The sequence below is a fragment of the Ambystoma mexicanum genome, chromosome 14, assembly GCF_040938575.1.
Source record: "Ambystoma mexicanum isolate Mex_15411 chromosome 14, UKY_AmexF1_1, whole genome shotgun sequence".
In the NCBI taxonomy this organism is placed as follows: Eukaryota; Metazoa; Chordata; class Amphibia; order Caudata; family Ambystomatidae; genus Ambystoma; species Ambystoma mexicanum.
The window spans coordinates 40,528,208-40,540,443 of record NC_090940.1 but is presented as its reverse complement, the minus strand read 5'-3'; the positions used below and the strand labels follow the sequence as shown (position 1 = coordinate 40,540,443).

The 12,236-nt window shown below is 49.7% G+C and overlaps 1 protein-coding gene across 4 annotated transcripts in view; it reads left to right on the top strand.

The window, feature by feature from the left end:
• AP4S1 (adaptor related protein complex 4 subunit sigma 1) overlaps positions 1-7,973 on the top strand; it is a 107,333-nt gene extending 99,360 nt beyond the window's left edge. For all 4 annotated transcript variants that reach the window (XM_069638491.1, XM_069638490.1, XM_069638493.1 and 1 more), the window contains exons 4-6: positions 3,488-3,556; positions 4,681-4,692; positions 7,620-7,973. In XM_069638491.1, the coding sequence (XP_069494592.1) occupies positions 3,488-3,556; positions 4,681-4,692; positions 7,620-7,748 (210 nt within the window). In that variant the 3' untranslated portion in view covers positions 7,749-7,973. The remainder of the gene's footprint in view (positions 1-3,487; positions 3,557-4,680; positions 4,693-7,619) is intronic.
• The last annotated feature ends 4,263 nt before the right edge of the window (positions 7,974-12,236 follow it).

Genomic DNA, 12,236 nt, shown 5'->3' with positions numbered 1-12,236 from the left:
ATTGCTGTCCACCCAGGCTTGCTGGCGGTTTAATATAACCTTTCCAAACGGCTTCCTGAGCCGTCTAGAAGAGAGATTTGCCTGTAGTGGGACGGGATGTCCCTACCGCCTTTCTTGTACAGGGGAACAATCGCTGCCTTGTGCCATGATTCAGGAATCACACCCTGTAACAGGATGGCATTAAATATTTTACACAGCACAGGTGCCCAGAGAGAAATCTCGTTATTGAATAAATCCGAAGGAATTAATTCAGGACCTGCAGTCTTCCCATATTTTCAAAGAAACAATAGCGTCCACTACCTCTTTCTCCATGATTATGGGTGTTTCTGTGGATGACCGATTGTGTATTGCCTGTGGATGGAATAGTGTAGAAAGTGGGCAATAGAGATTTGAGACATGTGACCACAGGTATCTCCACTAATGCAACAGCCCAGAGAACACTCGCTTTTCCATTCCCCGTCTAACTTTATCCCGATTAACACAGTAGCCCTGGATCACATGGCATTACAAAGGACCTCCCACTTTTCCTCTACGTAAGCTTTCTTTTTAATGGCAATCAACTTCTTAGAATTTGCTCTCAATTGATGTAGCTTAACTCTACCCACCCTTGGTTGAAAAGCAGCAATTTTTTCTATTTCTCTCTTGGCCACTCCACAAGCCTCATCGTACCAACTATTGTGTCTGAACGCTTTCCACCTTATTTTACCAGTCGGGGCAGTAACGTGGAGAAGAATATTAAATTTCAGTTTTTCAAACTGCCAGAATTGCTGGGTCATAGATTGTTCTTAAGTTATCAACAATTGAGAGGTAGATGAGTGATTTTGCTTCGCGAGCCATAAAATGAACCCACTTCACTGCTTTGCGTGCATGGCCTGTGACCTCTATCTGCTGTGTATCGGGTGGGACCTTGATGGTGCCCGCCCCAGAGTTATTCTCTTATATACAGACGGAGAAGGCAAATCGTCAGTTTCAGACCGTTTGGGAGACAGTTAAGGAGTTTAGGATTTTCAATCGGCTTCAGAGACAAAGATGTAATCAATTAAAGATTGGCCAGCATAACCGCTAAAGGTCCACCCAGCTGGCTTATCATTGGGCAATCTTCTGTTGCATGCCCTCAAATTCAGATCATACATAATGCATGCCAATTCAACTGCTAGGCAATGTGATCTGTGTGGGGGAGATGCAATCAAAGTGGGAATATCCCAGGCCAAATGCTGGTCATCCCACAACCTTTCCAGTGCTTCCAGTGGTTCTAATTGTAGGTTGAAATCCCCAACCACCAGAGTAAAATTATACGTAGAAGGATGGACGGGTTTAGTGGCCATCCAGTCGTGAAGACACTCCAAGGTGTCTAGACCACATCCTCTCAATGGCCTGTTTTAGATGTTAAATAAGCCAATTGATTCATCTTTACTAGTTTTAATAGACAACATCTGGAGTTCGGGAGGATATTGTAATAGCCTCTACCTTCCAACCCATTGACGCCTCAATCCAGATCAAAAGGCCACCACTGGATCTGCCCTTCGTACCTTTTAGAAGCAGGGATCTCGAAACACTGGTAACTTTGTAGGATAATTGGATTGATTAATTGGATTGATTACCCAAATGTCTTGTAGAGCAATAACTTGCAACCCACAAACTATAGCCAACAGACCTTGAGCTAGAAATCTTGGTGAAAACTTGATAGTGATATAGTTAGAGAGTGGTAACCGACCCCACACACAGCGTACTAGATCACCTCTTATGATGACAGACATCCCTTTACATGGCGAATCCAGTGTATGCATTTCTTCCTTTAAAGACTCTGTATCTTCCTTTGTGCCCCACGTTAACCAGGGGACATTCATCATTACCACAGAAAGATCGGGATTGTTACGCATGGGGCCGAGTTTCCCACCAGGAGTAGTATACCCCCCTACTCTCCCCAGAGTAGTCAGATTTGAACCCGATAACAGAGGGGAGTGCATAAGTGGATAGCTTGGGCCTTGCTTGTAACGGACATTAGAGGGCAGAGGTGGGGAGAAACAGGCTTTAGAGAAGACATTAGAATCCCCCCTACCCCAGCCCCCTCAGATGTAACTTTCAGAGCGGAGTCCTTACAGCCAGTACTCTGAGTTTGGAGGGGCTCATGCACTGAGCGCATCACTGAGACCCAGGTCCCAGAGGCCCTCTTAGCCGCCTGTAATTCCCGTCTAGCCTGAATGGGGATCGCCTTTTTCCGTCGTCTTTTTAATATCCCCTAAGGACCACTCCCAACTCGCTCATCCAGTGATCGAGCTTCTGAGCAATCGTAACCTTATCGCGCAAAAAGCTGTCCAGTTTAGATGATATCAAAGCACGATCAGCTTGAACAAAACCATCAAAGTCAATTGAACTTGTCTGGGTGCCCATCTCGATGGCCAGCCTTCCTCTTCTTAGCATGGTGGTCCACTTCCCATATGGGAGGCCCCAGAGACTCCCTGCCCTCTCCCACTGCATCGGGAGCTTGACCTTGAGTTAAGCAGACAAAACTATTGGTAAGGTTAATCGAAGCATCAGGCTTGATGTTATATGATATGCCGTGTCAGGCCAGCTCCAAAGACTAGTCGACTTCACAGCAGGGTTCAGGGTTTGATACCAGGCGAACCTGTAAAGTGGAACAAGGCAGACCATCGATATTGGAAAGGAGCCCTTTTATTTTCCGAGATCAGACTGTTTACCTCTTTAATCGGTTTGAACGTCGAAGGATCTTGTTTTGAGACTTTCCCAGAAGGGTTAGACCATCGGATTTCCTTTAACCCATATTTGTGTGGGAAACGTTCAGTGAGGGTCAGTTTGAGTAAGCCAATGAGACCACTCTACTTCAACTCAACGGGTCACAGACGGCCCACTCCTCCCTGGTGTTAAACCACTGAACTTCACTGCCGGGCCAGATGGGTAAAAGATTAATAAAAGTCATTGTTACAATGTGACCGCTCAGTATCACTGTGAACACAATGTTAGTTTAAATGACCATTTCCCTACCAGTTTGTGAATTAGTAAAAATCAACTCGAGATTGTACTTGCCACTCCCTGCTCACCACTCGCCGTTAGCCAAGAACACAAAATAAAGGGGCAGGGCAGTCCCGCGGCGTTCAACAGCCGCCCTTACCCGCAGCCAGGCTTCACCGCTGCGGGATGCAGCCACTGGAAGGATGCCACAAGAAGGGTAGGAGGAGCAGTCCAGGACAGCAACCAGCCTGCAGTGTTCAACACTCTCCCTTACCCGCTGCCATCCCATCAGTCAGCTAGCATCCGTGCTTACCAGCCTTCTCACTCATCCCAGGCTTGTCACCCCACTGCCCGATGGCCCTCACTTTGTCACTCACTCGCCCACCCTCCTCCTCAGTCCCCAGCCTTTGAATTGCCTCTTCCCGGTCATTCACCCCTTCAGTCAAGCTCGCCCAACTTTGCTCCAGACACTAGGTTGAAGTCCGCTCTCACTCTCGATTCTTGCCTCTGCTTTCAGAATGAAATGGCAGTGTACGAGCTGATTCATAACTTTGTCGAGGTTCTGGATAAATACTTCAGCCGCGTGGTGAGTACCCATGTGGCCCTTTAGGAGGGAGGTAACAGACGGGCAAGGGTGGAGACCTGCTGATGGCCCTGCCTGCAGCACTAGACTCACATTGCTGTCCTATGCATTCTGGCATTTCTATTTTTAAAAGGTTTCTGGGATCTCTAGTCCGTGTTTTAAAGAGGTGAGGGTTTCCTCAATGTATTTTTTTTTTTTTATTTAAATGTGATTTCACAGGTTATTGGTAGAGTCCAATATCGCCCAACGAAGGACCTACATGATGGTGGGATCACCACTTCTAGGCCAGATATAGTATTTGGTCAATATCTCTCTCCTCCTCTTGAGTTTAGAGTGTTTATATATTTGAGAGGGGCCCTTGTCCACAAGCCTGACTGTTGAACATTTGCTCAGTACTCCTTTCCTGATGCGGGGGCCCTGAGCTACTCGCCTTGCCCCGTCCCCCAGTGTGGTTTAGACTTCATGTGTATGTTTGGGGCCTTCTAGAGGGGCCATTATATGCATCCTCCTGGCTATCGAGCAGTCTTTCCCTCACATCACAACAGGCTTGTGTGTACTCTTGCAGCATTTCAATAGCACAGCTGGCTGGATTCTGGAAAGTTTGTGGGTCAGACTCGGATGAGAAATAAACCCAGGCACCCAAAAAAGTAAACCTTATTCGCAAATAACAGTTCTTGCCTTTTTGCAACAACCCAAGTAAGCAGATTGGGAAATGTGGGCCTAATTGTACCTCTGTAAAGCACACTAAACCATTAACGCCGGTCAAGACTACCATCTGCTCAGTGGACTGAGCTAACAAATAGGCCCATGTTGGCCACACAAAAGTGGTCCACACTGGCTGGTCATAACAGCCATTCGGGCAAGGTCATATAGGCCAGTCTGAGCATAATGTGGCTGGTGTGTAGAGGGGGGTGGGAGGCCCTGAGCAGATATGTATGTTCATGGGAGTGCTCCAGTTCCGCTTCCCTGGATGCTATCCTGGGGGTGTTCGTACAAAGGTGCCTGATGGTCATTTGGAGAAATGAAAGCACAATGGGAAGGCGGCCTTGTGGCGGGGAGGGGAGGCTGTGTTGGCTCCTTTAATACTGTATGTGTCTAACCCTGCCTTTCTCTTCTCTTCTTCACAGAGTGAACTGGATGTATCCTTTCCAATAGCAAATGGCCTTGGTCTGCTGTGGGTTCTACCAACCCACCCCGATATTATGGCGAGGCAATGGAGCATGTGAATCAGAAGCGAGACTGTCACTTGATTGGCTGCTGTAGGATGTGCTGGAGCTGTATTGCTGTTTGTGTCCCGTACAGGGGTGTGCCCTGTGCTGAAAGGTGCAAAACTAGCATGCAGAGCGTGCAAGGTGCAGAACTGGCGTGCAAGGTGCAAAACTAGCATGCAGAGCGTGCAAGGTGCAAAACTGGCATGCAGAGCGTGCAAGGTGCAGAACTGGCATGCAGAGCGTGCAAGGTGCAGAACTGGCATGCAGAGCGTGCAAGGTGCAGAACTGGCATGCAGAGCGCGCAAGGTGCAGAACTGGCATGCAGAGCGCGCAAGGTGCAGAACTGGCATGCAGAGCGCGCAAAGTGCAGAACTGGCATGCAGAGCGCGCAAAGTGCAGAACTGGCATGCAGAGCGCGCAAGGTGCAAAACTAGCATGCAGAGCGTGCAAGGTGCAAAACTAGCATGCAGAGCGCGTATGGTGCAATACTAGCACACAGCGCGCAAGGTGCAAAACTGGCATGCAGAGCGTGCAAGGTACAAAACTGGCATGCAGAGCGCGTATGGTGCAATACTAGCACACACAGCGCGCAAAGTGCAAAACTGGCATGCAGAGCACGCCGAGAAATAAATATTTCAGAGTCCTGCGGAACTCTACAGCAGGCTCATTGGTTGTGGTTTCATTGAGAATATGTGCGGCGCAGAGCTCTACAGGAGCCTATACAGTGGGTTGCCTGCAGTAGGGGTAACGCAGTAATCGCCAGTGCCCACTTCTATGCACTCTGCTGCTTGCACATCTGCTTTTGCCGTTACAAAACCTGGACTGCAAGGAATAAAGAAGCCAGCATTGGCAATGCCAACAGTTTGGGCTTTTGTGTAGGCGTGGAGAAAGCACTTGTCAGGCCCTGTTGTAGGGGAATTAGCGGCTATGCACAGTAGTCGGTGCAAAATTGTGCAAGTACCAGGGCATCGAGTAGCAGTGCTTGGTAAATGCCTAATACTTATACACAAGCTAAGACTGTTGGCTTTGCCAGTGCTTGCTTTTAACTGGAGTTCAGTGAAGGACAGAGTGCTTCTACATCGAGTGGCTGGAGTCAGACCTGGTTAAGACATTTTTCTTGCACCAGTGGTGTGTTTACTGCTTCAATTAAATAATTAACTTTCAGAAGAGTGCTTAAAAAAACAAACTGGCAGGCACTTCAGTGCAAAGTTTGATGCTAAGGCTTGATTAAAGCAAGCTCAAAGAGTTCCCACGAGGAGGTGTTTTGGGAGGGGGGGAGCAGGAACTAGGTAGGAAGGCCCATTGGGATTAGCATGGCCAGGGTGGGCAAATCACACCTACGAGCTTGCGTCCCTCATCGTGTGCCATGTCTCCTCATCTGTAGTCTAATGCCGTAGTTTTGGGTTTCAGGTGGTGCGCACCACCTAATAGCCCACACTAAAAAGCAAGACTGCGTGACCTCTGTACCCTGACATCCTGGGCAATGTGCACAGAGTTTCCCCTGTCGGGAATCTACAGTCCATTCGAACTCCTAAATGAACGCATTGCTTGTGCGAGTCCCTCCGTGCTATGAATCAGTGTGCCGGCTGGGCGCCCCGCTGGCACTGCTGCCACCCTCTGGGTGCCATGAATGGGGCTGCACGGAGCCAATAGAGCCCCCGCTTTGGGGAGGGAGGACGCTTTATCAGGCAGTGGTGCTGGATGGGAGACTGCCGTCTAGTGCTGGGATTGAGTTGATTAGACGGTGGCTCATGGACATTGCGTACATTCTCACAAGAGGTGAGCGTGTGTTGCAGAGAGGGAGCTTACATGACCACTGTCGACTACATGCCTGCCTGCAAGCGTGCTGGCTGGGAGTCTCTCCTATGTCACAGGCACAGGTCTGGAGCTTACATGACCACTGTAGACTACATGCCTGCCTGCAAGCTTGCGGGCAGGCAGGGAGTCTCTCCTATGTCACAGGCACAGGTTCTGGAGCTAACATGACCACTGTCGACTACATGCCTGTCTGCAAGTGTGCTGGCAGGGAGTCTCTCCTATGTCACAGGCACAGGTTCTGGAGCTTACATGACCACTGTAGACTACATGCCTGCCTGCAAGCGTGCGGGCAGGCAGGGAGTCTCTCCTATGTCACAGGCACAGGTTCTGGAGCTTACATGACCACTGTCGACTACATGCCTGCCTGCAAGCGTGCTGGCAGGGAGCCTCTCCTATGTCACAGGCACAGGTTCTGGAGCTTACATGACCACTGTAGACTACATGCCTGCCTGTCTCTCCTATGTCACAGGTTGTCTTGCTTGGCGGGACCATGTTGCTGCTACAGTGTCACCGCAGATGTTGCGTGCATGTGTATGTGTACCAGAGGCGGGTAGAAGTCCCAGGATGCAGTCTGATCAATGCTGGCAGATGCACGGGTGAGCCTGTGCAGGGTGAGGATCTGTGGTGTGTGCTGGACCGCACAGCTAATGCACACATGTGTAGCAAGGCGAAACTATCCGAGCAGCTGTGGGCCACGTGCCGTGGTTTGGAATGGGAGGCAGAGAGGTTTGGGACACCTGTATAGATGCGCTGCCATGGGCGGTTGATATGCTGGCAGCCATAGGGAATGTGTCCAGGAATCGGGGGAGGAGGGGAGCGACCGGCAGTCAGCCCTGCTGGGAAGAAAAGCAGGCATTGCCTCAGTGGACTGTGCCTGCATGGGGACGCATTCCAGCAGACGCACCACTTCTGGGTGCTGTGGGTAGGCCGCACAGCTCCTTGACTCAGGGGTGGCACAGGACACTGCAGAAGACCAGTCCCTGCCCACATAAAGAGGCTCTCCCCATCATTGATTCCTTAACCCCCAATATGTGCAGATCATGTTTAATCTGGATAAAGTGCATATCATTTTGGATGAGATGGTGTTAAACGGCTGCACGGTGGAAACCAACAAGAGTCGCATCCTCGCACCTTTGCTTGTCCTCGATAAAGTGTCAGACAGCTGAGGACACCACCGGACTACTGGAGCAGTGGAGCCCCGGCCCTGCTGTGAAGCAGCTGAGCGGGCTCAGGAAGGACCTGGGCCTTCTGCGGTACATGGTGCAAAGAGGGCCACGCGAGCAGCTTCTGGCCGTGCACCCTCGGGCTGCTGTTCAGTGACTGGTGCAAGCCTCTGCACCGAGACATCAATAAAATACTCCCAAGCGCTGTGGGTTCATTCTCAACCAAAAGACCAGCATGTGTGCCTTTCATTTGTCGGCCGTCCACCAAATATGTTATGTTATGTTATGTTAAAGGATATTCATACCATGCACTGTCACCACCACAGTGGTCCCCTGGCGCTCTGGTGGATCTGAAAATCAAGAGGGTGGGGTAAGTTACTAGAACTGAGCGGGAAAAGCGCAAGAGAGTTGTGATGTGCTGTTGGCAGCTTCAGTTCGGTTTACACCGTTCGGTGAGCGTAGGTGTTCTTTTTTTTTTTCCCTCCAGTGGTAATTGTCATGTGCGAGGCTATGTGTGATTTGTTTCGTTGTTGCGGTGTAGTGAAGTGTGTGTGTGGTTTGTTGTGCAATATAGATCTGGTTGTGGTTTGTTTGGAGTTTGAGAGGTGTAAGCCGAGGGGTGAGTTTTTCAGTGGGTTGGTTAGTGGTGAGCTCCATTGTATCTCTTCCGCTTTTGCCACCTGTGAGACGCATCCCTGCCAGTGTCGAGTATTATGGTGTGCTGGGGGGCAGGGGGTCTCCCTCCTATATGCTGTGCAGGGTTGTGGGTTGTCTGCAGGACAGTCTAGTGGTGATGCTTCCTCCATCCTCCCCACCCACTCCCTCCACCCCCGCCCCGTGTTCAGACTAATGGATGTCTACACCTATTTGGTCCCTGGCATATCCTGGTGTGCAGCTGCCATCGCCTCCCTGGTCCCCTTGAGGTGGTGGTGGACCTCTTCCCTGTGCCCTTGATCTACCTGGGCCCTGTGGTTTATCTGTTTGGTCACCACTCTTTCCCCTCCAACTCTTCTGCCCTGTCTATGGTTCATAATGGCGAGGGGGCACCCACCCAGTGGCCCCTCGCCCATTATGGAGGAGCTAAGGAGCCAGCCCAGTGAAAGAGTGAGCACTCCCTCAGCTGCTTTTTACAGCTGATGGAGTGCTCCTGGGCTGGCTGAACTGTCAAAGGGAAACTTTGTTTCCCTTTGACAGTTCAGTTTAGTTCCCTAGCCGCACATGCTCACTGAGCCATGCAAGGCTGGGGGCGTTTTGCTTCGCCAGCATTGCATAGCTCATTGGAACTGCTAGCTGGGGCACTGCACGTCTATATGTCCGAGGGGGAGCTCCTGCGCCACCTCGCACATATGGACAGAGCAGCCTGGAGCAGGGTGTTTCAGCACCCACACGCAGGCCAATGCAGAAGGTACGTTTATGTTAATTGTTTTTATTTAAACATGTGTATGGATGCGTGTATGCTTATGTTATGAATGAGTGTAATCATGTTGATTGTGTTAGGCCCAGGGGACAGGGATGGTATCTTTTTACTGGACATCTATCAAAAATGTCCAGTAAAAAATGTCATGCCTGCCCCCTGGGCCACCCAGCACCAATTGCAAACTGTTTGGCTATTTAGCCATTTTTTCGTTAAAAGTATGCTCTACAATGCAACATTTTAACCCATTATTTAAAAAGAATTCACAGGGGAACCCCCCCCCCTGTCCCCTGAACCCCACTTTATTGGTTCGGGCTCCCTCACTATGCTTGGTTGCGATGGCATTTTTTGGGGAAAGAGTTATGCCCCGCCACTTAAAAAAAATCACCAGCCGCCACTGGCCCTCAGACTGTGTTGGGAACAGGATGGGGGAACCCAGGGACTATGGTGGGAGCACGATGGGCGGAAACCGTGGGATTGTGATGGGAGCAGAGTGGGGAGAGCCCAGGGTGTGTGATGGGGTGGGGAGAAACCAGGGACTGGGTAGGAGTGGGATGAGGGAGCCAAGCGACTGTGATGGGTGCAGGTGACGGCGCGCAATATATACTGTCCATTTGGCATTTCTGGGGGGTCCCGACCTGCCAAAAGTTTGCTCAGGGGGGCCCTGGCCAAAAAAGTTTGAAGACCACTGCCCTAATGCAAGAAACACACCTCACGAAAGAGAAACTAGATGTTATAAAGAGAAAATGGAAGGGCACCCTTATAGGTGCAACGTACTCCACCTATGCCAGGGGTGTGGTGTCTTGGGTGGCTCCACACGTTCTATTCCAACTGCTTCAGTCCATGGCCGAGGCAGACGGCAGGATGGTAATATTAAGGGGACTGATAGAAAACGGAGAAGTGTGCATAGTTAATACATACGCTCCGAACCAAGACACAGTGACCTACTTCAGGACCCTATACAACAAAATGAGCCCATACTTGGGGTGCATGTCATCTGGGGCGGTGATTTCACTTGCATGCTGGACCCGAAGGCTGATAGGTCAGACGTGAAATTTGATAAGCCCACCCCTGCTGCTAGAGTCCTAAAGACTCTATTGCTAGACCTTCAGCTGGAAGACATGGAGGCTACACCACCCACACGATACACTACTCACATTATTCAACCCCACAAAATCTGTACAGAAGGCTAGATTGCATGTATACCACACAGGAAATCACAGGGGGAAATGGTGCGCTCAGAATACAAAGCGAGAATCCTCTCGGACCACTCACCACTGACCCTAACATGGCGATACATAGCCCCGAGAGCCAAGATCCCTACTTGGAGACTTAGAGCAGAGGCACTGAAAGATTTGGCGTTCAGAGAGGACCTCAGAGACGAAATAGTAGAATACTTTGAAATTAACACAGGGAGTGTAGAGTCAGCTGGAACCCTACGGGAAGCATTCAAGGTGGTGGTGAGAGGCGCAGCTATGTCCAAATCCAAGGGATTGCAGGGGGATAAATTACGACAATTACAGAACACAGAAGAGAGACTAGAGATCATGCTAAGCAGCGGAGGCCACTCCCAAGAGGAAGCTGGGAACATCACCCAACTACAACAGGAATGTAGGCTACACTGGGAAAAACTATGCAACCTAAACTATAAAAAAAAACGTAGAAAGGCAGCACGCAGAAGGCGAAAAACCGGGAAGACTATTAGTATGGTTATATAAAAGTGAGACCCCCTAGACAAACAATCAGAGAAGTACGGGGAGAGGGAGGCCTAATATTAGACACCCAAGAAGGAGTGAATGAGCGTTTCCTCTAGTTCTACAAACAATTGTATAGTGATGTACAATGCGAGGAAAAGAGTGCAATAGTAGAAACCTTGGAGCATATTGGCCTACCGAAAATAAGCGTTGAAGAACGTGAAAACCTTGAGGCCCCAATCACACTAGAAGAGCTAGAGGCGGTGGTAGAGCAGCTACCTACCAGTAAGACCCAAGGAACAGATGGACTCCCCAGTGAATTCTACAAAATGTATAAAAATGAAGTGCTCGCCCCACTGCTGACAATGTTAAATGAAGCATTCGAAGTTGGGACACTGCCAGAATCTTTTAGAGAGGCAACTATCATCCCCCTCCTCAAACCCAACAAGCCGAGCACAGACTTTGGGTCGTACAGACCATTATCCATTTTGACTCAAGACAGCAAAATGCTCACGGCTGTGTTGGCAAACAGGATGAAGCGAATCATAGGCAGATTAATACATCCCGAACAGACCGGATATGTTCCACACAGAAACAGATCCAATAATCTCAGAAGGCTTCACCATGTTATTGAACAAACCGAAGGTGCCTCCGGTTACTTGGCTATCGTGTTACTAGACACAGTGAAGGCCTTTGACTCGGTCAAGTGGCCGTGGCTGCTGGCAGCCCTAAAAGAATATGGGATGGGACTGGGGTACCTGAAATGGGTGAAATTATTATACAGCTCACCATTAGCAAGAGTCAAAACGGGAGCTGTTATCTCGGCGAGATGGCAACTTAGCAGGGGCACCAGACAGGGATGCCCCTGGTCCCTGATGTTGTAAATTCTGGCATTGGAACCACTAGCAATATATCTGAGACAACAATATGAGGAAGTGGGAATTTCCACAAAAGGGGGGCTGCACCTAATATCGTTATACACAGACAATATGCTACCATATCTGAGGTACCCGGAAGAAAACATACAATATATCCTAGAGGTGATGGAGCGGTTCGCAACGCTCTCTGGCATTGCAGTCAATCCCAAAAAGTCCTGTATATTCCCCCTGGGTCTGTACAGAGGAGTCCCATGCAAAGTTACCAATACTACCCATTCCCTGGGTGACCGACACCTTTAGATATCTGGAAATTGACATCTACCACACAGTAGAAGCAGAATATACACATCACACTGTAAAGGACTGACAAGCGTTGAGAATAGTATGAAGTTTTGGACCAAACTCCCACTGGCCATGATTGGGATGGGGGCATTGCTGAAGATGGTTGTACTACCCAGACTCTTATATGTCTTCGGGAACATACCCCATATAATACCTAGGCACT